The sequence below is a fragment of the Battus philenor genome, unplaced genomic scaffold (assembly GCF_028537555.1).
Source record: "Battus philenor isolate CCGP_79_NKW_IND1 unplaced genomic scaffold, ilBatPhil1.0.hap1 SCAF_64, whole genome shotgun sequence".
In the NCBI taxonomy this organism is placed as follows: domain Eukaryota; kingdom Metazoa; phylum Arthropoda; class Insecta; order Lepidoptera; family Papilionidae; genus Battus; species Battus philenor.
This window is the reverse complement of record NW_027181731.1, coordinates 1-23,873: the sequence shown is the minus strand read 5'-3', so window position 1 is coordinate 23,873 and position 23,873 is coordinate 1. Positions and strand designations below refer to the sequence as shown.

Sequence of the window (23,873 nt, the reverse complement as noted above, 5' to 3'; positions counted from 1 at the left end):
AGCACAGCACCACCGGCAGCCGTCGGCGTTGCAGTGCGTGCTGCGCGTGGGCCGCCGTCGGGCCAGCCGTCGTACTCCGTCGCGTCGGTGTGATCGCGGAGCCGCCCACGCGCCGCCCACCGCTCACAGTAACTGCACACACGCTTATATCGCTTGCAACTCCCTTGCAAACATACTTTCATACAATGCAGGCAACTCCTGGTCACCTAGGAGTACTCGTTACTTTTGATAAAAATTACTTTATGACACAGGCTCTGCAAGTGTCTCCCCGCTCCAATTATTACGGAATGTTTCTTGCATACGGTATTTCCTACCTGCGTATGCGACCTGTACTATGCACATACGTCGTTCTTTGGTAAAAGTGCAAAAAAGACGAGTTGCGTTTATTTCAACAGTAAAGTTACAAAAGCAAAAGCTAGGATCGTACTCGCGTGTGTTCCACGGCAATGATTTACAATCGTGATTCACTTAAACATCGACCATTTGATTAGATTGAATTCATATTGACTGAAAATTTGAATGAGCAATCATAAGTTAATATTAAAAAGTATTAGTAACCACAGTGGCCAATAATAAGAAGTGTCCGCACTTTAATTACGTGTCGTTATTGTTTTCTCAAAATGAAACGGTTGCATGTGTAGTGGTGGACTGGCGCCGATATGCGTCCGCAGCCAGCCGGGGGCGGAAATGAAAGTAGCGCGTGTAAAAGTTTAAGTTTATTGCGTAACAAAGTCACATGAAGACGTCGTCGGCGGGCGCCCGTTCGTCGCAGAACGTCACGGTGCGGTCGCGGCGCGCGCTCAGGTTCAGCTCGCTGAGGCAGCGCGGGCCCGCCGCGCCCCCCGCACGCCCCGCCCCGCCGCCCGCGCCCCGAGCGAAGCTGCCCTCGCCCGGCGCCGCTGAGCGCCGCCGCGGCAGGCTGCTGAATCGCGCCGGGTGCGCACGAGGATCGCGCGGGGCGCGGGGCTCGCGGGGCGGAGGGCGCGCAGGCGCGGGCGCTACGGCAGGCGCGGCCGGCGACGCGGGGGGCCGCCGTCAGGGGGGACGTCGCGCAGGAGGCGCGCGCTCGGCGCTGTGCACGGCTCGAGCTCCGCGGCCGCCGCGGGCGCACAGCGCCGCCACGCCTCTCGCCGCCCAGCCGGCGTCCTCCTGCACCAGGTTGAAGCACATGGCCACTACCACGATGCCCACCAGGATGTACACACAGCAAACGCCTACGGCTGCATCCTCCGCCTTGGGCGACACGGCCGCCGCGTGCGCGCCAGGCCGCAAACTGCCGAACCCGATGGTCGCGAGACTGGAGAACGAGAAGTAGCACCCGTCCACCAAGTTCCACTTCTCCGTGCTCTGGAACACGAATGTGCCCAGCAGCACGTAGAGCGCGGCCACCAGCAGGCTCAGCGCGACGGGCACGCGCGTGTGGTCGCGGCACGTCCAATGGTAGCCGCTGCTCAGGTTGTCCAGATTGAGCGCTGCCTGGAAGGGCGTGGACTTATGCCCGTCGCATTGTTTTTCGCTCTTGTCGGGATCCACGCCGCGGCGCCGCTCCGGGCCCGGCGGGTAACGCCCGAGGCACTCCGCCCCGGTGTGGAAGTTACCGGTTTTCAATCTCGCGGGGCAGATTTTGGAGTAGAGGACCCGAAAGTTCCTCGCCAGCGCTTCGCCGATAGTTGACAGATACAGCATTATAATCGGGATGCCGATGCACGCGTACGCCACCGCCACCACCTTGCCCACCGACGACTTGGGTGCGACGTTGCCGTGGCCTGCGGACACGACATCGCACGTCAAATCGCAACACTCGACGCTAGCAGCGCGCTCGAGCTCACGAGAATACACTTACTGACATTAGGGGATGGCTGTTTGTTAATGGTTTTCAGGAACATTAATAAATAAATAAAAACATTCAAGCCCTGGAAACCTGGTGCAGATATCGTGGACTCAGCACCGCAGTGATATCTTCATTCTATCAGAAGTTGCAAAAGGCCAACTCGCTTACTCTTAAACTTAAATTTTTTTTACTTTTTCTTAGGAGAAGTTGGGAACGACTGTTTTATGGAATGCTTTGCCATGAGCACACGATTAAGAAAAAGAACACCGCCGTCGGTCGACGCAGTGACGGAGTGTAGCAAGCAATAACGAGCACGCAGGTCACTCACCGATTGTGGTGATGAGCGTGAGCGCGTACAGGAAGCTGCTGGAGAAGGTCCAGCGGTAGTGCGCACCGGGCTCGTACCGCTGCCCTTCCGCGCTGCGCACAGAGCGCAGTAGAACTTTCTGGAAATCCATTAACTCCTTGGCGGCGAGCTTGGTCCAGTTTTCTTTGTACAAAATATTCAAGTCCTCCGTGATGGACCACAGACGCTCCACGGTCTTGGAGCGGAGGTCGCCGCCCCCCTGCTGCGTGGGGTTAGGCTTGGAGGCGGCGACGGCGGTCTCCTCGGCGACGAGTCCGCCCTCGAGCGCGAGGAACAGGAAGCCACCGAGCAGGTTGTAGGTGAGCACCAGGAAACAGACGGCGAGGCAGGTGAGCGGCGAGGCGCGTCGCTTGTGCGCGCAGCGGCAGCAGAACAGGCGCGCGTCCTCGCGCTCGGAGAAGCAGCAGTCGCCCTCGTCCAGGAAGCCGGCGCGCTGACACGGCGCTCCCTCCTCGATCATAGTGCCGACGCAGGCGCGCCTCTCATCGCACTTTATATTTCTTGTGATGTCTTCTCTTCTTTACTCTAAACATTCTAGACTGCACGCTGTAACGTTCGCCGTCGACGACTTCCGTGAATTTATCTGAAACGGAAGGCACTTGTCGTTAAGTCGTTCTCGACAAAACGGGTTCGATCACGCCGCGGGACGTGTCCGTTTATAGAAAAGGCCTGAAGAGTTCGGCTAAAACCGATCAATTATGGATTTATTTCGACACTGGTCATTGTTTATGCACCTGCATCCTGGCATTACCTACACCGATTTAGAATACTGCGCGCGTGGCCTCCCACACGGAAATTCTCCGGCGAAAGGGGCACTAACTAGGGTGTTGCATGGAAATAAAACCTCGTACATACGTTCACATATTGTTATTCGATTGTTACGGTCGCATCACGTGTTGCAGTCCGGTGTAGAGTCCGCAGTACAAACTATAAATCGCTGAGATTTATTTTATTTACCGTCCTCACTTCCATAATGATCGTGTCACGAACTATATGCGGCGCAGACCGGCCTCGCACGAGGCGGGCCGGTGACTTTGTAAGTAAGCAGAAAGTCACCGGAGGCGGCAGCGCGGGCCCGCCCATCAAGACGACCTTTGAAAAGGACCAACATCCAGCAGTGGGAGTCTATCGTTTGATAAGAAGATAACGAAATACTTTTTTACAAATCATTGTTACTATACATGTAAACGTGGCAGTGCTTTGTTAAATCAATGCAGGTAATCATTGCGATAAGGAATCATTAGATTTGAGAATCCTCGCGCCGCGCTGTGAAACTTTCACAAAGACTGCGGCCGACAATACTTTTGTCCCGGCGCCATTGTGCGCGGTCGCAGCGCAGACGCCTGCTTGAGACAAAAGAGGGAACTTTATAACGAGTTTAAAACATTTCTCTGCGCCGTTAAATCTGAATCTCTTTCGAATTCTGCGTACGCCGGGAATTACCGCAGCCACTCGGGGCGGGGGACCGCGCGCGGGCTATCGCACATCGGCGGGGCCGTGCCCAAGTCGCTCCGGCGTCGAGTGCCGCGGCCCTCGTCTGCTGCAGCGGCGCGCAGCAACACAATTAGACACGCGCGGCGTGACCGCCCCCTGCACTCGAGCGCGCCGGGGGGCCGGGGGGCCGGGGGGCGGGGGGCGGAGTGGACACCGCGTTATTGCTAATGCTGTTGACACATTTGATTGATCTCCTCGACCTTTTCAAGCCGCCGCTCGTCGGCCCGGATTAATAACTCACAAAGTATTTATTCAAACCTCGCGTCACTAAACTAATTTTCATTCCGCCATCACTTTCGCCCGCCTGTTTATGTTAACAGGTACAGTAATACCGTAGCTCCGTAGCGCATCGTGTCGCCGCACGCCCGCCGCGTGTCGCTGCGTTCGTCTGCATTTCGTCAGCGCGTGCAGCGCGTTGTCCGTCGTGCTTTTCGTACGCGTGCGTGCAATACACTTTGTTTTTTTTAAAACCATTAATCACCTCCTCTATCTTTTGAATTGCGTTATAACATGGAATCGCAAATATTTACTCGGCAAAAGGTTTCTCTCCGTGAACTGTGTCGCCATAATTTAGTCTCGTTGTTACACCTAAACCATAAAATTGTTTTGTAGTCAATCCCTGAATTTGATGCTTATTTCAAAAACGGGTTTTACTTTCTCGCGTCGACTGCGGTCGCAAGAGGTTGGCGCTGTAGATGGCGCTACGACTCAAAGTGTATAAAGAAGGACGTACGAATGAAAAAACTAAAGTTATTTTAATACAATTTTTCTCTTATAAAACAGACCGTTTCCCTCGGCGTATTAGGCATATAGTAAAAATCTTTTGATTCATAAAATACGTCCAAAGCAGGGGTAGAACGCTAGTTAACTTTGATTTTTATTTAAAAAATATTCAGGTCAATTTAGAGACAAAAATTACATAATATTTTGATAAAGTCGCGCCGAGTACAGAACTAAAGCGCTGTGATTGTATGTTTTATAAACTTACAACAGTTTTTCGGTGATATGCATGAAAACATTTTTTGACAATATGTTTGTTTGTATTAGGTTATGTATTGTGATAATTTATAAGGTAGAAACGATTAAAGTTTTATTTTTTCTGATAATTTTTACAAAAATGCATCGGTTAAAAATATATACCCAGCGCACATATAATACATATACTTTAGTAAAAAAACTACTTATTTATAAAGGTATGTACATAGTAACCATCTTTAGCTCGACTGAAACTGATATGGAGAAAATGCTATACCGTCGCGTCGAGCTGCCTCGACACGCGACGTATGAGTAATAACTATTATGGTCACCGATAAAAAACAAAACATGTCGTATGCGCTTATATCGACGCACTTACTACATAAAGTACTATCGTCTACTTTATTGCAAGTTGTCGGAAACTAAAAGGACCACGAATACATATTCGTGCTACAAATATATTACAAGGAAGTGTCCGCAACTGAACTGCCTCGCTTTCGCTTGCTGACGCGAAGAAAGAACCAAACGCAGCAGGTACGCACACGGGTGGATTACTTTGATGTAATGCACTTTGCACTAAACTGAAGTGACTTTTAAAAAAAGCTGTACCCACTCCCGAGCCGACCCGAGCGCGCGTGCTCACGAGAGAAAATAATAACAAGTCGACAAACGAAAGTCAAAAGCTCTTAAACTGTACCGAGATCGTCGTTTGACTTCCTAGAAAACCTTTGGGTGGCGTCTTAGTTTTCAAATACAACATTAAGTCAAGTACAATCTCGGTCCTAATTGAGATTTTGTGGCAGGATTTAAGAGTTTAAACTGCAACATTTGGTTTGCTTTTGCGACTGCCTCGCCAAGGGCCGCGTTGATGCTTTTCAAATATGTATATGTATAAGTGTATATATATATATATATATATATATATATATATATATATAAAATACATATAATGTTTTTTTGTTCTTTGAAAACACAATTTCATAGAACATATAGTAGGCGCACGAAAAAGGTGGCCTTCGTACGCGACCGTCTCTATCCATTACTAAACAGCGGCAGTCAAATGTCACCGCCGAATAATAGAGATGTAATCAGATACGTGTTCACATCCGCAAGCCCGTGCTCCAGCGAGCCAAGCCGCGCGTCATTTACAGACCACGGGTCGTACAGGACAGGTCCGTGCGCGCTACCTACGCAACGAACACCTGCATGTAGACACTGGCATCAATTCATTACTTTCACTCTGCCGCTCGAAACACAAATTCATGTATTTAGGTGCCGCCAACTAGATCACAATCACACCCGGTACATTAAAACGCCGCGTCGTCCTGAGAGCCCGACACGCGCTCGAGCTTCTTGGCGGCCCGACGACATCGCGACAAGCCACGTACACTGCACACGGTCATCGTCGCCGGTCGACAGCCAGTCGGTCTCGACGGCAACGAGGTCGGATCGCATATCACAGGGGGTGTCAACCCCCATCCCCCAACACCCCTCCCCCATCATACTAGATAGAGACGTTGCTGGAGTTTCTTCCGCCGCTTCTTCTCTCAGCGCTAACGCTTTCTGAATTGGAAGTAGTGATATTATTGCAAAGGCAACTGACCACGCCGAAACCTTCTGACCTCTGGCGCAGAGGTCTCGTCATGGGAGCTCTAGTCTAATCACCCCATAGAGCGTCCAACATCATAGCTCGCGTATCTATGCGGGCGCATTTCGCGTCGCACTGCCTCAACACCCGCGGAATATGCAAATGCCATTCGCGCAGCAGAGACAGTCCTTTAAAAAAAAACTTATCTTAGCCCTACATAAAACATTGACAATATGAAAAATATGTATTTATATATAATGACAAATTTAAATTAAACCTGCAATCGAAATATTTTATTAATAGATTTATTCACGTTTGTTCTACCGCTAAACAATCACACTTTGGAAAAGAATCAACGCACCGTGAGAATGCCGTGGAATCTTTTGATTTGACAGATAACAAAAAGTTGTTACTAACGCCGTCCTGAATGCACCGCTTATCTCGCGCCAGTGGCACTCTGTGACGTCAGAGTCAATAGCCCGCGTGCTGAGAAAATAACTATAGATAGCTTTCCCTTAATTGCAATCCTAATTTTGCACAAATAAACCAATAATACACGGTGACTGGTGTAACGCTGCATGTTAACGTCCCATACGTCTTAATTAAAATTTTAACCAAAAAATATAAACACGAGAAATGTGACATAAATTGTTGAACCTTTGCGGGGTACGGTACATCTCAAGTGCGGCGTGGGCACGTGGAGGCGTGCTATGGGTTCAGCGGACCTTTGTTTTTATAACAAACATTCCAATGCGCCCGCGCAGCAGTTTACATCCATTGCCCGGGAGAAGGACACTGGCCTCGGTCGCGTTCACTAGCTAGGTGGCGTCTCACGCACCGACGCACTCTTTTTGTGTCCTCGTTCCTTGTTAGTACTCGTCCTGATAGTGTCCCCGTTGTGATCCGGAGCGTTGCAAGATTGTATTGCAATGTATCTAAAGAAGTTAATGCTGTTAGCCTTGCGGCTTTTACAGCTTCGTCGGAATGAGTTCACGGAACGGAGGGGTCCGTGAACTTTAAACCTTAACAAAGTTTGAGTGTCGGAACTCGCATCAGTGCTTGGTGGAGAGACGTTGAAGACGAAGAGCAGGATAGGGGCAGCGGGGCATCCCAGCCAGTCCTCGAAGACACAAATCAGGCGCGACGTTGCTGGCCGGCAGAACTCACGGCTAGTGCGCGTGTCTGATCGGTGTTGCTGAAGTGTACTGCATGGGAAGTTAAGTGTTAAAGGCAGCGTGGACCACTCGGCAATCTAAGGAAGGATACTGATCCTACCTCGGATCGCCCACGCTGTTCGCGGCGGCGACGCCGGAAGGCCGGCGCCGTTTACTTAACGGACGAGGAGAAGTGTGATGTTTGATTTTTGTGCATCGCGCGCGTATGTTCGTGCGGTGAGCGGTCGCCAGTGGAGTGGTTGCTGTAGTAGGAGAGTTCGCGCTTGTAGTGCAGTGAGTGACTGAAGCGTGTGGTGTGTCGTGAGTGGGTTGTGTGAACCCTGTAATAGGATCAGTGAGGACATCTTTAGGACGCCTCATGAGGTTTCTGAAGGAGAAACCGGGGTTGTAGCGAGTGGATCTCGCTATGAGAGGATTAGGGTGGGAAGAGGCCTTCTCGAAGTATGCCTTGGAGCAAGCTTGAATTTTGCAAGATTTTTTCATTCAATTTTAATTAACAGCATTCGAAAAATACGACAGCACAAACAATAAGGCAATGGCGACGGCGGCGACGGAGACAGAGCTACATAGACCTACATCCGCTAAGTAGCCGAGCATGGACAGCGCCGTCCGGCGCCGTGAGCACTGGGGTCAGTTACTCTGCGAGTGCTTCGCCCGCCCGCCAAGGGCAGCTCGGACAAGTTTTACTTCGAAACATCTCCACCCGCTTATTAGTAGGTACGTTCTTAGCGTTCAACGGGGCACACGACGTATGTGTGCGCATGTTTTTACTGCGACAGCTTAAAGACGGCGACATGCTATGCGGACGGCACGGGGCGCGGCCAGCACGTACTTGCAACGTGGCATTTATTGCCTTATTTGTTTAATAGAGAGGAGACGAGGCAACCCTGCAATAGGGACATATTGCGTAAGTCACCACACCGGCTCGATGCTTATCCTCAGCTTTGCATCCGAACAACTCGTGCTCCGGCAACACCGCTGCGGTGACGCGCGCGCGGTGTGCTGTAGGTCTCTGATGCCTTTACATATCCTGTAAAGCAGCGGCCGCGCATGTTTCGGTGCAAAGTGCTTTTGCACCGCAAACGTAATTAAAGAACATTTAATGTCTGTATCGACCGTGCCGCCTGGAAGTGCACATCTCTCTTTCATTTACCCAACACCCGTCTTTGCGAACCGACCCGTAAAACACCGAAATTTTAAATCGCTGGCCCGGTACATTATGCTCGGCAAGGATTTACAATTTCATGGCTACTTACGAGCGCCGCAACCTCAGCGCGATCGCGAATAACATTCCCCGGCGGCCAAGTGCGGCTGCAACACGACTCGTCCAAGAAAAACGTGGTGCCCGTCGCCGTAGCGTCGCTGCCGACAGCGTTCCGACGGCGCTCGCCCAGTACAGCGACACAAGTTTGTTTTTGTTATTATTTAAGCCTGTCTATGTACAAATGAATCGTCTCCAATTGTCCTCAAATACATCACTAATGCTGGTGCATTTAACATTTAATTTTAATGTTACACTGTTATATCAGACACTGACATAATTAACTGCGGACGCTGAGAAGACGTTGCACGCGCGCCGGGGATAGTCCTTCTTCATGTCTCGGGAGCGCTTCCCGGTCGCGGCCGGCATCACCCGCGGCGCCGTGCACTTGCGACCGGCGGGCGCGTGCGGTGCGCCACCGTGCCGCACGTGTCCCACCGCTCGGCTCCGGTCACACACACGCACGCACGCACGCACACACGCAAACAACTAATACTCAATTGTTGACGCAATCGACCAGTCCACTCGTTTTATTCATAACTAACGTCCGTTCTGCCGCTGTGCCCAGTAACCAGACACGAGGCGAGTGTGTCTGCGTCCCGGCGCAGCAGTACCGCAAGTGGACAGCTGCGTATTGACTGTATTTCTTCGCAACGTTCGCCGGCTGCCAACCTGCAGCTTTATATGTTGCTCACATAAGGTGTTGTAGACTTTAATGTGTAATGGAAAGTACTGCTGCTCAGCGCGGCCACCTATGAGAGGCGTCATTCTTCCCAACCAGATTTTTATGAGCTTTGTAGATTTGTTAGAGTCTACACTTTATCTCACAGAAATAGCTTCTGAATATTGCTAATTGAATCAAACCCTCATAATTTTTTACTGAAATCTTACAAACTATACAAATTGCAGGAGGGACGCGGAAACAGTGCAATGAGACGGGCGTCGGAGGAGGCACGGCTCGATCCCGGGCCGGCGACGCGCCGCGACATGAACGCCGAGCATCGGGCACGCGACGGGTGCACCCGAAGTGCGACACGTGCACAAACCTCGGGACGTCAGGGAAACCCTTGAGTCGCAAGAGACCGCTGCCCCGCGGCGCGTGACCGCGCTCTACAAAAACAGAATCCCCGAAGCGACGCCGCGGCCGCTTCTTTCGTCGGGCACATAAATCATTCTACCTTAATTGAAATCTAATGGACTTGTCAATGGGCCGCCGAGATTTTCATGAAAATTCATTTGAAAAACTTCGATCGTTGAATTTTAGCGTCCTCACGGCGACAAATTGAATTTGTCCGCTCGACAGTCGACGCTTTTTTTTGGAACTCCTTTCGCAACTAGCCCGTTATTTCTTAACTCAGATTTTATCTTGTCCGATGTCTCCAGAAATTTGAGAGAACAAATTAAATGAAACGTGCGAAGTGATGTACCTTTCACCAGCACTGAATACATTGCTTTAAATCTCACACCGAACCCGTTTCGCGTCTGCTCATCGGTGGTCACCCGGAGACTCTGCCGCGTGCTCGTGTCTCATGGTCTCTCGCCAGTCTCGTCGTTCATAGATGTTTTTAAATAACGCAACAGAAAATTTAAATCGAGTCGGCTGTTACTACGACTGTACGCGATTCTGGCGAGGCGTGTTGGAGCGCTCACAAATTATTTTCTCTTGTGAAACCTATTAATTCATTTTTCTCTCCCCTGTCAAGAAAATAACTTCCAAGCCTGTTACTTTTCCTTTCATGTAATTTGTTCTTTTAGAGAATGCACAGCATCGGCTACGAATCCGAACACTTATAAAATGAAACTGCGTGAACACGTGTCGGCTGGAATATCGGCAAAGTAATTAATAATGAACCGAAGTTAGAAGCTGGGTTTAGCGCGCACGTACACGCGTTCGGTAGTTACTGAACTGTTTTGAAGCAGTCATTGAGCCCAGCGCGAGCACACGAACTGCAGACAGGAATGGGTGAGTTTGACAAATTCATTTTCCAAAATGACGAGGTGCTATTACATCCGACACGTTTAATTGATTACGTGAGCCGGTGGGCGCCGCGCTCAAACTATTTGCGAACGCACGCAGCTCAGCGCTCTGCGCGGGAACTTCTTTCACATGACGTTAAACATGTAGTGCCTGCGACAAATCTTCCGACTTTTGCTTCTAGTTTTATTCGTATTATGAACAATATTATAAATCTGTCGTCCGACCAGCTGTTACTATTCAACCGATTGAGGCAGTACAAGGTCTCTGCTGTTTCAGGGTAGAGGTGTATGGTTTACCATGGATGTGCCTGGTTTACCACCGCACAATTTACAACTGAAGGTTGGCTCGGGAGTCATCATGCTTATAAATTAAAACCAACCAAAACTGTGCAATAGAACGTGTTTGGTGATAAGAAAACTGATGAGTAATGTGATTCACGCGTCGATACTTAAAGGAAAATTTAAAGATGAAGTAGTTCTTATTCCAAGGAATCCGATGATCTCAACAGATATGCCCTTTGAGTTTAAACTAATTAAATTCCCGATTCGTCTTGCCTTCGCCTTGACGATCAACAAATCACAGGGCCAATCTTTGACCATTTGTGGTCTCAATCTAAAAAATGCATGTTTTTCTCATGGTCTATTTTACGTGGCATGCTCACGTGTCGGCAAACCGTCCACTTTATTTGTTCTTGCGCCTGACCAAAAAGCAAAGAATGTCGTTTACCACAAGGTGCTTGAATGAAAATCCGATTATTGAATTAATCCGAGTGCATCCCAATCTGCACAACATAGTTTCCAATCATTTTTTTCTGACATGTGTTTCTGAAGTCTTTAATTATTATTATTTTTTTAATTTTTATTCTCATTCTGTATGTATTCATCATCATTCATCATAATAAAATAGTTTTATATTTCTTTCTGTATTAATATTATTTTGTATCATTGTATTACGTTCATCAAAGCCTAAACTAGTTCAGCTAAAAGGTAACGCGACATTCATTGACTGTTAGGTTCGCCGGGTCAGCTAGTAATAATTATATAGCAATAGATAGCAGTAGGTAGCCAGAGCTCACAAAGTAGCAGAGCTATAATAGTGCCCAGTGTGTAATGGTCCTTATAACTATTCTCTATTGCTCAGCTCCCAGTATTGACCGAAGCCTGTGGACTTTCGACCACAGCGCATAGTAAGGTATCCTTATTTTCATAGTTTCAGTTCATAGTGACCGCCGATGTAAATAGAACGGTTAAAATATATTGTTAAATGTTTCAGAACCGAAAACTGATAATGAAGTCAGTTTCTACAGGTAATTGCGCGGTGATGGGCGCAGTGCAAGTTGTGGAATTTTCTGATAAAAAAGTCGTTTCTCATACAGAAAAACATAATGCGGTATGAATAAACGCTTGCTTGGCTTCGAGTCTAGTTTCCGATCGGGAAAGAATCTACGCTCGGCGCTGCGAGCGGCCCGGCCTCCCGAGGCAGCCGGTCGGAATTATTTAATAACGGGCTCTGTGCCGCTTAGCGCACTGTTGTAGCTGCTCCACCTTCTGCCCCACCCTCCCGCACTGCGCCCGCGTGCCGCATGTTTGGGACTATCCCGTCTCCGCAGAGATCTGTAGCGGAGCGGCCGCGAACTTGTTCTACGTCAATGTCTCACGTAAACGCAGTTGTTTGACTGCGACCGCCCGAAGTCGGCTGCTCCGCGAAAGTCCCGTCAACCCGTCCCGACGCGTCGACCCATATAATGCGTTACCAAATGACCTTAACTCACTTACTAATAAGTTTGGCGCATCGGGTCTGCGGTGCGAGCGCTGATGTGTCGGTGTTTCCGCGCGTAGACGAGCTGCGCAGCCTGACGTCGACTCTTGAGCGCGTCAGCAGCGACCGATGGCGTCGCCTGCCCGTCGCGCCGACTCAAACTCGCCAATGACATTGTTCTATGTTATAGCTAATGTAGATGTTTAGCGCGGAGCTACCGCCGCCCGGGCGCGTCATTTGCATACGAACGGCCCGAATATCTTGCGAGAATCGTAGACAGGACACGACGGAGCGCGATGCATAATTCATAGCCGGGGAGCGCAGGCCGCTTACAATTTTCATGTAAAATGTTTAAACGCTCAGCCATCGGCGGCAATGGCTGCGACTGTCGATGCACTCCGGACGTTCCGCGACTACGCCGAGACAACTCTCAATTGATACGGGCGACGACAGCGCGCCGCGCCGCGCGGTTTGCAGACATGACATCATGCGCGATCTGCACCAACTGTTTGCCGCGTATGGAATTATAATAAATTCGAAATTAAATTTTACTAATACAGAGTTTCAGCGTGACCTGGGAAGATTCGTAGCACACCGTCAAGTATCAACTTGACAAACTTGAATTCAAAATTGATAGGCATTTGCATTTCCTTCTTATAAAAAATCAGTAATGTTCTATTAGTAATTTTAATGGTTTAAGGAAAAAAACAACAGTGGTTAGTATATTTTTATTCAGTTTTAATATTGACTCCATTGTAAGTATAAAATACAGTCTAAAGTCTTGGTATTTTTTATAATTAATGATTTTTTTTCGTTCTCTGAAAACGGTAAAAGTCATTTACTGTTATGTAAATACCCTTATGTAGTACCCGCCTCAGGTCCGGAACCATCAATACAGTTCATGCAAACATCGAATAATGGAAGTTCATGACTAAGTTCCTGCGATATTCAGATGCAGACTTATTGCAGGCGGTCATAATCAGCTAAGAATAGAGAATATTCTTAGCTGATTATAACCGCCTGCAGAACGTACTGTACATTATTATCGATGCACCTGGTAACGAGTAAGTAGTTTTCTTATGATTTAAGTTTTTGCGAGGATGGTATCACTAAATGCTTATCAAGGCTCATGGTTGCTAACCATTTAGTCTGCAAGCGTTTTCCTCTCTTCGTCTACCGAATTTGCCAAAAGCAAGGGATCGCATTAAAATTAAGTAAAATGAAATTAATGAAAAAAACGTTTTAGAGTCACGAAATTTTCACACGAACATTTCACAACTTGGTGCGTATTATACAATTTCCAGAGCAGCGCTGGGAAGGTCCATCCCCCGTTCTACTATTTACAAAGAAAAGTGCGCTCTGCTTCGCACAAAGGATTTTGCAGGCTGTATACATTTTTTAATGGCCTCCGTTTTTGGGAACTCTCGTTCTCTCCGCTGTGTTTGGTGCAGGATGAATATTTTTTCAATATTTCATTTTATCCATCATTTGCTTTTCATCCTTCCTAATTTCTTATATACTTTCTCTACAAAGTACATGCATTTTGATTTAATATTTGCTCCGCGCGTCATCGCGTCCTAGATATTAAGTTCATTGACTTTTGAATGCACCTGCATTATTTTTTATAAAATAAACTAGTGCTTAATTAGACCTTGATCGGATCGCTTCGTTTTATTTGCCGTTCCCGGGGCGCGGCTAATTTGGGCACTCACATTGACATTTTCATTTTGCATATTAAATAATTATTGATATTTTGTCATCTTGCATTGACATTCAACACTTTCCTTTTGTCCTTCACAATCTCTTTTTCCCTTCTCTTTCATATCTTCTTTTACGCGTCGCCTTTCTTCCCGTATTCGCATTCCTAGATCACAAATTATTACAGTATATAATTTTTATTTACAATTTTATTTTTATTTCTAATAATTACTTTCTTTCCATTAAAACTTTCCTTTAATATGTTATCTTATTAACCTTATTTATACACCTGTTTTAGTTGCAGGCATTACTTACCGTCGATTAAGCTGTCATTTTGTTTTGTATCTCAATGTTATTTTTGTTTATCATGTACCTTTCTTAAGAACTGTTGGAAGACCGGGCGACATTTATTGCGCCTATGAGGGAAGCAACATTCTGCTTCACTATCCTCCTACCCACTGCGACGTCGACATCCAAGTCGAGTCCTCGAAATACAGGACAGCCCGCGATAAGGTGCATCACGGTCTGGTTTACAGATTCACGAGAGACTCCTTGAGCTTAAACCTATGCATGTATTCAAAGAATCACTCGTGCTCCGTGAATACCTGGACCTGGCTATATGCACTTGCAAATAAATAATTCATTTACAAGTCGTCACCAAATTAAATTTCTGTCAATCTTAAAGCTTTGGGTGTCCTCGTATCCTAGCACAGCACCACCGGCAGCCGTCGGCGTTGCAGTGCGTGCTGCGCGTGGGCCGCCGTCGGGCCAGCCGTCGTACTCCGTCGCGTCGGTGTGATCGCGGAGCCGCCCACGCGCCGCCCACCGCTCACAGTAACTGCACACACGCTTATATCGCTTGCAACTCCCTTGCAAACATACTTTCATACAATGCAGGCAACTCCTGGTCACCTAGGAGTACTCGTTACTTTTGATAAAAATTACTTTATGACACAGGCTCTGCAAGTGTCTCCCCGCTCCAATTATTACGGAATGTTTCTTGCATACGGTATTTCCTACCTGCGTATGCGACCTGTACTATGCACATACGTCGTTCTTTGGTAAAAGTGCAAAAAAGACGAGTTGCGTTTATTTCAACAGTAAAGTTACAAAAGCAAAAGCTAGGATCGTACTCGCGTGTGTTCCACGGCAATGATTTACAATCGTGATTCACTTAAACATCGACCATTTGATTAGATTGAATTCATATTGACTGAAAATTTGAATGAGCAATCATAAGTTAATATTAAAAAGTATTAGTAACCACAGTGGCCAATAATAAGAAGTGTCCGCACTTTAATTACGTGTCGTTATTGTTTTCTCAAAATGAAACGGTTGCATGTGTAGTGGTGGACTGGCGCCGATATGCGTCCGCAGCCAGCCGGGGGCGGAAATGAAAGTAGCGCGTGTAAAAGTTTAAGTTTATTGCGTAACAAAGTCACATGAAGACGTCGTCGGCGGGCGCCCGTTCGTCGCAGAACGTCACGGTGCGGTCGCGGCGCGCGCTCAGGTTCAGCTCGCTGAGGCAGCGCGGGCCCGCCGCGCCCCCCGCACGCCCCGCCCCGCCGCCCGCGCCCCGAGCGAAGCTGCCCTCGCCCGGCGCCGCTGAGCGCCGCCGCGGCAGGCTGCTGAATCGCGCCGGGTGCGCACGAGGATCGCGCGGGGCGCGGGGCTCGCGGGGCGGAGGGCGCGCAGGCGCGGGCGCTACGGCAGGCGCGGCCGGCGACGCGGGGGGCCGCCGTCAGGGGGGACGTCGCGCAGGAGGCGCGCGCTCGGCGCTGTGCACGGCTCGAGCTCCGCGGCCGCCGCGGGCGCACAGCGCCGCCACGCCTCTCGCCGCCCAGCCGGCGTCCTCCTGCACCAGGTTGAAGCACATGGCCACTACCACGATGCCCACCAGGATGTACACACAGCAAACGCCTACGGCTGCATCCTCCGCCTTGGGCGACACGGCCGCCGCGTGCGCGCCAGGCCGCAAACTGCCGAACCCGATGGTCGCGAGACTGGAGAACGAGAAGTAGCACCCGTCCACCAAGTTCCACTTCTCCGTGCTCTGGAACACGAATGTGCCCAGCAGCACGTAGAGCGCGGCCACCAGCAGGCTCAGCGCGACGGGCACGCGCGTGTGGTCGCGGCACGTCCAATGGTAGCCGCTGCTCAGGTTGTCCAGATTGAGCGCTGCCTGGAAGGGCGTGGACTTATGCCCGTCGCATTGTTTTTCGCTCTTGTCGGGATCCACGCCGCGGCGCCGCTCCGGGCCCGGCGGGTAACGCCCGAGGCACTCCGCCCCGGTGTGGAAGTTACCGGTTTTCAATCTCGCGGGGCAGATTTTGGAGTAGAGGACCCGAAAGTTCCTCGCCAGCGCTTCGCCGATAGTTGACAGATACAGCATTATAATCGGGATGCCGATGCACGCGTACGCCACCGCCACCACCTTGCCCACCGACGACTTGGGTGCGACGTTGCCGTGGCCTGCGGACACGACATCGCACGTCAAATCGCAACACTCGACGCTAGCAGCGCGCTCGAGCTCACGAGAATACACTTACTGACATTAGGGGATGGCTGTTTGTTAATGGTTTTCAGGAACATTAATAAATAAATAAAAACATTCAAGCCCTGGAAACCTGGTGCAGATATCGTGGACTCAGCACCGCAGTGATATCTTCATTCTATCAGAAGTTGCAAAAGGCCAACTCGCTTACTCTTAAACTTAAATTTTTTTTACTTTTTCTTAGGAGAAGTTGGGAACGACTGTTTTATGGAATGCTTTGCCATGAGCACACGATTAAGAAAAAGAACACCGCCGTCGGTCGACGCAGTGACGGAGTGTAGCAAGCAATAACGAGCACGCAGGTCACTCACCGATTGTGGTGATGAGCGTGAGCGCGTACAGGAAGCTGCTGGAGAAGGTCCAGCGGTAGTGCGCACCGGGCTCGTACCGCTGCCCTTCCGCGCTGCGCACAGAGCGCAGTAGAACTTTCTGGAAATCCATTAACTCCTTGGCGGCGAGCTTGGTCCAGTTTTCTTTGTACAAAATATTCAAGTCCTCCGTGATGGACCACAGACGCTCCACGGTCTTGGAGCGGAGGTCGCCGCCCCCCTGCTGCGTGGGGTTAGGCTTGGAGGCGGCGACGGCGGTCTCCTCGGCGACGAGTCCGCCCTCGAGCGCGAGGAACAGGAAGCCACCGAGCAGGTTGTAGGTGAGCACCAGGAAACAGACGGCGAGGCAGGTGAGCGGCGAGGCGCGTCGCTTGTGCGCGCAGCGGCAGCAGAACAGGCGCGCGTCCTCGCGCTCGGAGAAGCAGCAGTCGCCCTCGTCCAGGAAGCCGGCGCGCTGACACGGCGCTCCCTCCTCGATCATAGTGCCGACGCAGGCGCGCCTCTCATCGCACTTTATATTTCTTGTGATGTCTTCTCTTCTTTACTCTAAACATTCTAGACTGCACGCTGTAACGTTCGCCGTCGACGACTTCCGTGAATTTATCTGAAACGGAAGGCACTTGTCGTTAAGTCGTTCTCGACAAAACGGGTTCGATCACGCCGCGGGACGTGTCCGTTTATAGAAAAGGCCTGAAGAGTTCGGCTAAAACCGATCAATTATGGATTTATTTCGACACTGGTCATTGTTTATGCACCTGCATCCTGGCATTACCTACACCGATTTAGAATACTGCGCGCGTGGCCTCCCACACGGAAATTCTCCGGCGAAAGGGGCACTAACTAGGGTGTTGCATGGAAATAAAACCTCGTACATACGTTCACATATTGTTATTCGATTGTTACGGTCGCATCACGTGTTGCAGTCCGGTGTAGAGTCCGCAGTACAAACTATAAATCGCTGAGATTTATTTTATTTACCGTCCTCACTTCCATAATGATCGTGTCACGAACTATATGCGGCGCAGACCGGCCTCGCACGAGGCGGGCCGGTGACTTTGTAAGTAAGCAGAAAGTCACCGGAGGCGGCAGCGCGGGCCCGCCCATCAAGACGACCTTTGAAAAGGACCAACATCCAGCAGTGGGAGTCTATCGTTTGATAAGAAGATAACGAAATACTTTTTTACAAATCATTGTTACTATACATGTAAACGTGGCAGTGCTTTGTTAAATCAATGCAGGTAATCATTGCGATAAGGAATCATTAGATTTGAGAATCCTCGCGCCGCGCTGTGAAACTTTCACAAAGACTGCGGCCGACAATACTTTTGTCCCGGCGCCATTGTGCGCGGTCGCAGCGCAGACGCCTGCTTGAGACAAAAGAGGGAACTTTATAACGAGTTTAAAACATTTCTCTGCGCCGTTAAATCTGAATCTCTTTCGAATTCTGCGTACGCCGGGAATTACCGCAGCCACTCGGGGCGGGGGACCGCGCGCGGGCTATCGCACATCGGCGGGGCCGTGCCCAAGTCGCTCCGGCGTCGAGTGCCGCGGCCCTCGTCTGCTGCAGCGGCGCGCAGCAACACAATTAGACACGCGCGGCGTGACCGCCCCCTGCACTCGAGCGCGCCGGGGGGCCGGGGGGCCGGGGGGCGGGGGGCGGAGTGGACACCGCGTTATTGCTAATGCTGTTGACACATTTGATTGATCTCCTCGACCTTTTCAAGCCGCCGCTCGTCGGCCCGGATTAATAACTCACAAAGTATTTATTCAAACCTCGCGTCACTAAACTAATTTTCATTCCGCCATCACTTTCGCCCGCCTGTTTATGTTAACAGGTACAGTAATACCGTAGCTCCGTAGCGCATCGTGTCGCCGCACGCCCGCCGCGTGTCGCTGCGTTCGTCTGCATTTCGTCAGCGCGTGCAGCGCGTTGTCCGTCGTGCTTTTCGTACGCGTGCGTGCAATACACTTTGTTTTTTTTAAAACCATTAATCACCTCCTCTATCTTTTGAATTGCGTTATAACATGGAATCGCAAATATTTACTCGGCAAAAGGTTTCTCTCCGTGAACTGTGTCGCCATAATTTAGTCTCGTTGTTACACCTAAACCATAAAATTGTTTTGTAGTCAATCCCTGAATTTGATGCTTATTTCAAAAACGGGTTTTACTTTCTCGCGTCGACTGCGGTCGCAAGAGGTTGGCGCTGTAGATGGCGCTACGACTCAAAGTGTATAAAGAAGGACGTACGAATGAAAAAACTAAAGTTATTTTAATACAATTTTTCTCTTATAAAACAGACCGTTTCCCTCGGCGTATTAGGCATATAGTAAAAATCTTTTGATTCATAAAATACGTCCAAAGCAGGGGTAGAACGCTAGTTAACTTTGATTTTTATTTAAAAAATATTCAGGTCAATTTAGAGACAAAAATTACATAATATTTTGATAAAGTCGCGCCGAGTACAGAACTAAAGCGCTGTGATTGTATGTTTTATAAACTTACAACAGTTTTTCGGTGATATGCATGAAAACATTTTTTGACAATATGTTTGTTTGTATTAGGTTATGTATTGTGATAATTTATAAGGTAGAAACGATTAAAGTTTTATTTTTTCTGATAATTTTTACAAAAATGCATCGGTTAAAAATATATACCCAGCGCACATATAATACATATACTTTAGTAAAAAAACTACTTATTTATAAAGGTATGTACATAGTAACCATCTTTAGCTCGACTGAAACTGATATGGAGAAAATGCTATACCGTCGCGTCGAGCTGCCTCGACACGCGACGTATGAGTAATAACTATTATGGTCACCGATAAAAAACAAAACATGTCGTATGCGCTTATATCGACGCACTTACTACATAAAGTACTATCGTCTACTTTATTGCAAGTTGTCGGAAACTAAAAGGACCACGAATACATATTCGTGCTACAAATATATTACAAGGAAGTGTCCGCAACTGAACTGCCTCGCTTTCGCTTGCTGACGCGAAGAAAGAACCAAACGCAGCAGGTACGCACACGGGTGGATTACTTTGATGTAATGCACTTTGCACTAAACTGAAGTGACTTTTAAAAAAAGCTGTACCCACTCCCGAGCCGACCCGAGCGCGCGTGCTCACGAGAGAAAATAATAACAAGTCGACAAACGAAAGTCAAAAGCTCTTAAACTGTACCGAGATCGTCGTTTGACTTCCTAGAAAACCTTTGGGTGGCGTCTTAGTTTTCAAATACAACATTAAGTCAAGTACAATCTCGGTCCTAATTGAGATTTTGTGGCAGGATTTAAGAGTTTAAACTGCAACATTTGGTTTGCTTTTGCGACTGCCTCGCCAAGGGCCGCGTTGATGCTTTTCAAATATGTATATGTATAAGTGTATATATATATATATATATATATATATATATATATATATAAAATACATATAATGTTTTTTTGTTCTTTGAAAACACAATTTCATAGAACATATAGTAGGCGCACGAAAAAGGTGGCCTTCGTACGCGACCGTCTCTATCCATTACTAAACAGCGGCAGTCAAATGTCACCGCCGAATAATAGAGATGTAATCAGATACGTGTTCACATCCGCAAGCCCGTGCTCCAGCGAGCCAAGCCGCGCGTCATTTACAGACCACGGGTCGTACAGGACAGGTCCGTGCGCGCTACCTACGCAACGAACACCTGCATGTAGACACTGGCATCAATTCATTACTTTCACTCTGCCGCTCGAAACACAAATTCATGTATTTAGGTGCCGCCAACTAGATCACAATCACACCCGGTACATTAAAACGCCGCGTCGTCCTGAGAGCCCGACACGCGCTCGAGCTTCTTGGCGGCCCGACGACATCGCGACAAGCCACGTACACTGCACACGGTCATCGTCGCCGGTCGACAGCCAGTCGGTCTCGACGGCAACGAGGTCGGATCGCATATCACAGGGGGTGTCAACCCCCATCCCCCAACACCCCTCCCCCATCATACTAGATAGAGACGTTGCTGGAGTTTCTTCCGCCGCTTCTTCTCTCAGCGCTAACGCTTTCTGAATTGGAAGTAGTGATATTATTGCAAAGGCAACTGACCACGCCGAAACCTTCTGACCTCTGGCGCAGAGGTCTCGTCATGGGAGCTCTAGTCTAATCACCCCATAGAGCGTCCAACATCATAGCTCGCGTATCTATGCGGGCGCATTTCGCGTCGCACTGCCTCAACACCCGCGGAATATGCAAATGCCATTCGCGCAGCAGAGACAGTCCTTTAAAAAAAAACTTATCTTAGCCCTACATAAAACATTGACAATATGAAAAATATGTATTTATATATAATGACAAATTTAAATTAAACCTGCAATCGAAATATTTTATTAATAGATTTATTCACGTTTGTTCTACCGCTAAACAATCACACTTTGGAAAAGAATCAACGCACCGTGAGAATGCCGTGGAATCTTTTGATTTGACAGATAACAAAAAGTTGTTACTAACGCCGTCCTGAATGCACCGCTTATCTCGCGCCAGTGGCACTCTGTGACGTCAGAGTCAATAGCCCGCGTGCTGAGAAAATAACTATAGATAGCTTTCCCTTAATTGCAATCCTAATTTTGCACAAATAAACCAATAATACACGGTGACTGGTGTAACGCTGCATGTTAACGTCCCATACGTCTTAATTAAAATTTTAACCAAAAAATATAAACACGAGAAATGTGACATAAATTGTTGAACCTTTGCGGGGTACGGTACATCTCAAGTGCGGCGTGGGCACGTGGAGGCGTGCTATGGGTTCAGCGGACCTTTGTTTTTATAACAAACATTCCAATGCGCCCGCGCAGCAGTTTACATCCATTGCCCGGGAGAAGGACACTGGCCTCGGTCGCGTTCACTAGCTAGGTGGCGTCTCACGCACCGACGCACTCTTTTTGTGTCCTCGTTCCTTGTTAGTACTCGTCCTGATAGTGTCCCCGTTGTGATCCGGAGCGTTGCAAGATTGTATTGCAATGTATCTAAAGAAGTTAATGCTGTTAGCCTTGCGGCTTTTACAGCTTCGTCGGAATGAGTTCACGGAACGGAGGGGTCCGTGAACTTTAAACCTTAACAAAGTTTGAGTGTCGGAACTCGCATCAGTGCTTGGTGGAGAGACGTTGAAGACGAAGAGCAGGATAGGGGCAGCGGGGCATCCCAGCCAGTCCTCGAAGACACAAATCAGGCGCGACGTTGCTGGCCGGCAGAACTCACGGCTAGTGCGCGTGTCTGATCGGTGTTGCTGAAGTGTACTGCATGGGAAGTTAAGTGTTAAAGGCAGCGTGGACCACTCGGCAATCTAAGGAAGGATACTGATCCTACCTCGGATCGCCCACGCTGTTCGCGGCGGCGACGCCGGAAGGCCGGCGCCGTTTACTTAACGGACGAGGAGAAGTGTGATGTTTGATTTTTGTGCATCGCGCGCGTATGTTCGTGCGGTGAGCGGTCGCCAGTGGAGTGGTTGCTGTAGTAGGAGAGTTCGCGCTTGTAGTGCAGTGAGTGACTGAAGCGTGTGGTGTGTCGTGAGTGGGTTGTGTGAACCCTGTAATAGGATCAGTGAGGACATCTTTAGGACGCCTCATGAGGTTTCTGAAGGAGAAACCGGGGTTGTAGCGAGTGGATCTCGCTATGAGAGGATTAGGGTGGGAAGAGGCCTTCTCGAAGTATGCCTTGGAGCAAGCTTGAATTTTGCAAGATTTTTTCATTCAATTTTAATTAACAGCATTCGAAAAATACGACAGCACAAACAATAAGGCAATGGCGACGGCGGCGACGGAGACAGAGCTACATAGACCTACATCCGCTAAGTAGCCGAGCATGGACAGCGCCGTCCGGCGCCGTGAGCACTGGGGTCAGTTACTCTGCGAGTGCTTCGCCCGCCCGCCAAGGGCAGCTCGGACAAGTTTTACTTCGAAACATCTCCACCCGCTTATTAGTAGGTACGTTCTTAGCGTTCAACGGGGCACACGACGTATGTGTGCGCATGTTTTTACTGCGACAGCTTAAAGACGGCGACATGCTATGCGGACGGCACGGGGCGCGGCCAGCACGTACTTGCAACGTGGCATTTATTGCCTTATTTGTTTAATAGAGAGGAGACGAGGCAACCCTGCAATAGGGACATATTGCGTAAGTCACCACACCGGCTCGATGCTTATCCTCAGCTTTGCATCCGAACAACTCGTGCTCCGGCAACACCGCTGCGGTGACGCGCGCGCGGTGTGCTGTAGGTCTCTGATGCCTTTACATATCCTGTAAAGCAGCGGCCGCGCATGTTTCGGTGCAAAGTGCTTTTGCACCGCAAACGTAATTAAAGAACATTTAATGTCTGTATCGACCGTGCCGCCTGGAAGTGCACATCTCTCTTTCATTTACCCAACACCCGTCTTTGCGAACCGACCCGTAAAACACCGAAATTTTAAATCGCTGGCCCGGTACATTATGCTCGGCAAGGATTTACAATTTCATGGCTACTTACGAGCGCCGCAACCTCAGCGCGATCGCGAATAACATTCCCCGGCGGCCAAGTGCGGCTGCAACACGACTCGTCCAAGAAAAACGTGGTGCCCGTCGCCGTAGCGTCGCTGCCGACAGCGTTCCGACGGCGCTCGCCCAGTACAGCGACACAAGTTTGTTTTTGTTATTATTTAAGCCTGTCTATGTACAAATGAATCGTCTCCAATTGTCCTCAAATACATCACTAATGCTGGTGCATTTAACATTTAATTTTAATGTTACACTGTTATATCAGACACTGACATAATTAACTGCGGACGCTGAGAAGACGTTGCACGCGCGCCGGGGATAGTCCTTCTTCATGTCTCGGGAGCGCTT

The 23,873-nt window shown here is 49.1% G+C and overlaps 2 protein-coding genes across 4 annotated transcripts; both read right to left on the bottom strand.

Moving 5' to 3' along the window:
• Positions 1-893: 893 nt before the first annotated feature.
• On the bottom strand, positions 894-9,205 carry LOC137930758 (potassium channel subfamily K member 15-like). 2 transcript variants are annotated; one of them, XM_068774065.1, is made up of 3 exons: positions 8,687-9,205; positions 2,160-2,781; positions 894-1,766 (listed from the first exon to the last, which is right to left on the bottom strand). In XM_068774065.1, exons 2-3 carry the CDS (start codon positions 2,656-2,658, stop codon positions 1,036-1,038), a joined length of 1,230 nt encoding a protein of 409 aa, XP_068630166.1. In that variant the 5' UTR covers positions 2,659-2,781; positions 8,687-9,205; the 3' UTR covers positions 894-1,035. The 2 variants fall into 2 exon arrangements, with proteins under 2 accessions (XP_068630166.1, XP_068630167.1); XM_068774066.1 differs by having other exon boundaries at positions 8,968-9,205.
• A 6,519-nt stretch (positions 9,206-15,724) lies between these two features.
• Positions 15,725-23,853, bottom strand: LOC137930757 (potassium channel subfamily K member 15-like). Of its 2 annotated transcripts, none has more exons than XM_068774064.1 (3): positions 23,799-23,853; positions 16,991-17,612; positions 15,725-16,597 (listed from the first exon to the last, which is right to left on the bottom strand). In XM_068774064.1, exons 2-3 carry the CDS (start codon positions 17,487-17,489, stop codon positions 15,867-15,869), a joined length of 1,230 nt encoding a protein of 409 aa, XP_068630165.1. In that variant the 5' UTR covers positions 17,490-17,612; positions 23,799-23,853; the 3' UTR covers positions 15,725-15,866. The 2 variants fall into 2 exon arrangements, with proteins under 2 accessions (XP_068630165.1, XP_068630164.1); XM_068774063.1 differs by having other exon boundaries at positions 23,518-23,827.
• Between the last annotated feature and the right edge of the window lie 20 nt (positions 23,854-23,873).

Coding starts and splice junctions, on each gene's coding strand:
- LOC137930757 (XM_068774064.1), bottom strand. CDS start 17,489: ATGATCGAGGAGGGAGCGCCGTGTCAGCGCGCCGGCTTCCTGGACGAG. Junction 16,598..16,990: donor CACGCTCATCACCACAATCG/GTGAGTGACCTG, acceptor TCGTGTCCGCAG/GCCACGGCAACGTCGCACCC.
- LOC137930758 (XM_068774065.1), bottom strand. CDS start 2,658: ATGATCGAGGAGGGAGCGCCGTGTCAGCGCGCCGGCTTCCTGGACGAG. Junction 1,767..2,159: donor CACGCTCATCACCACAATCG/GTGAGTGACCTG, acceptor TCGTGTCCGCAG/GCCACGGCAACGTCGCACCC.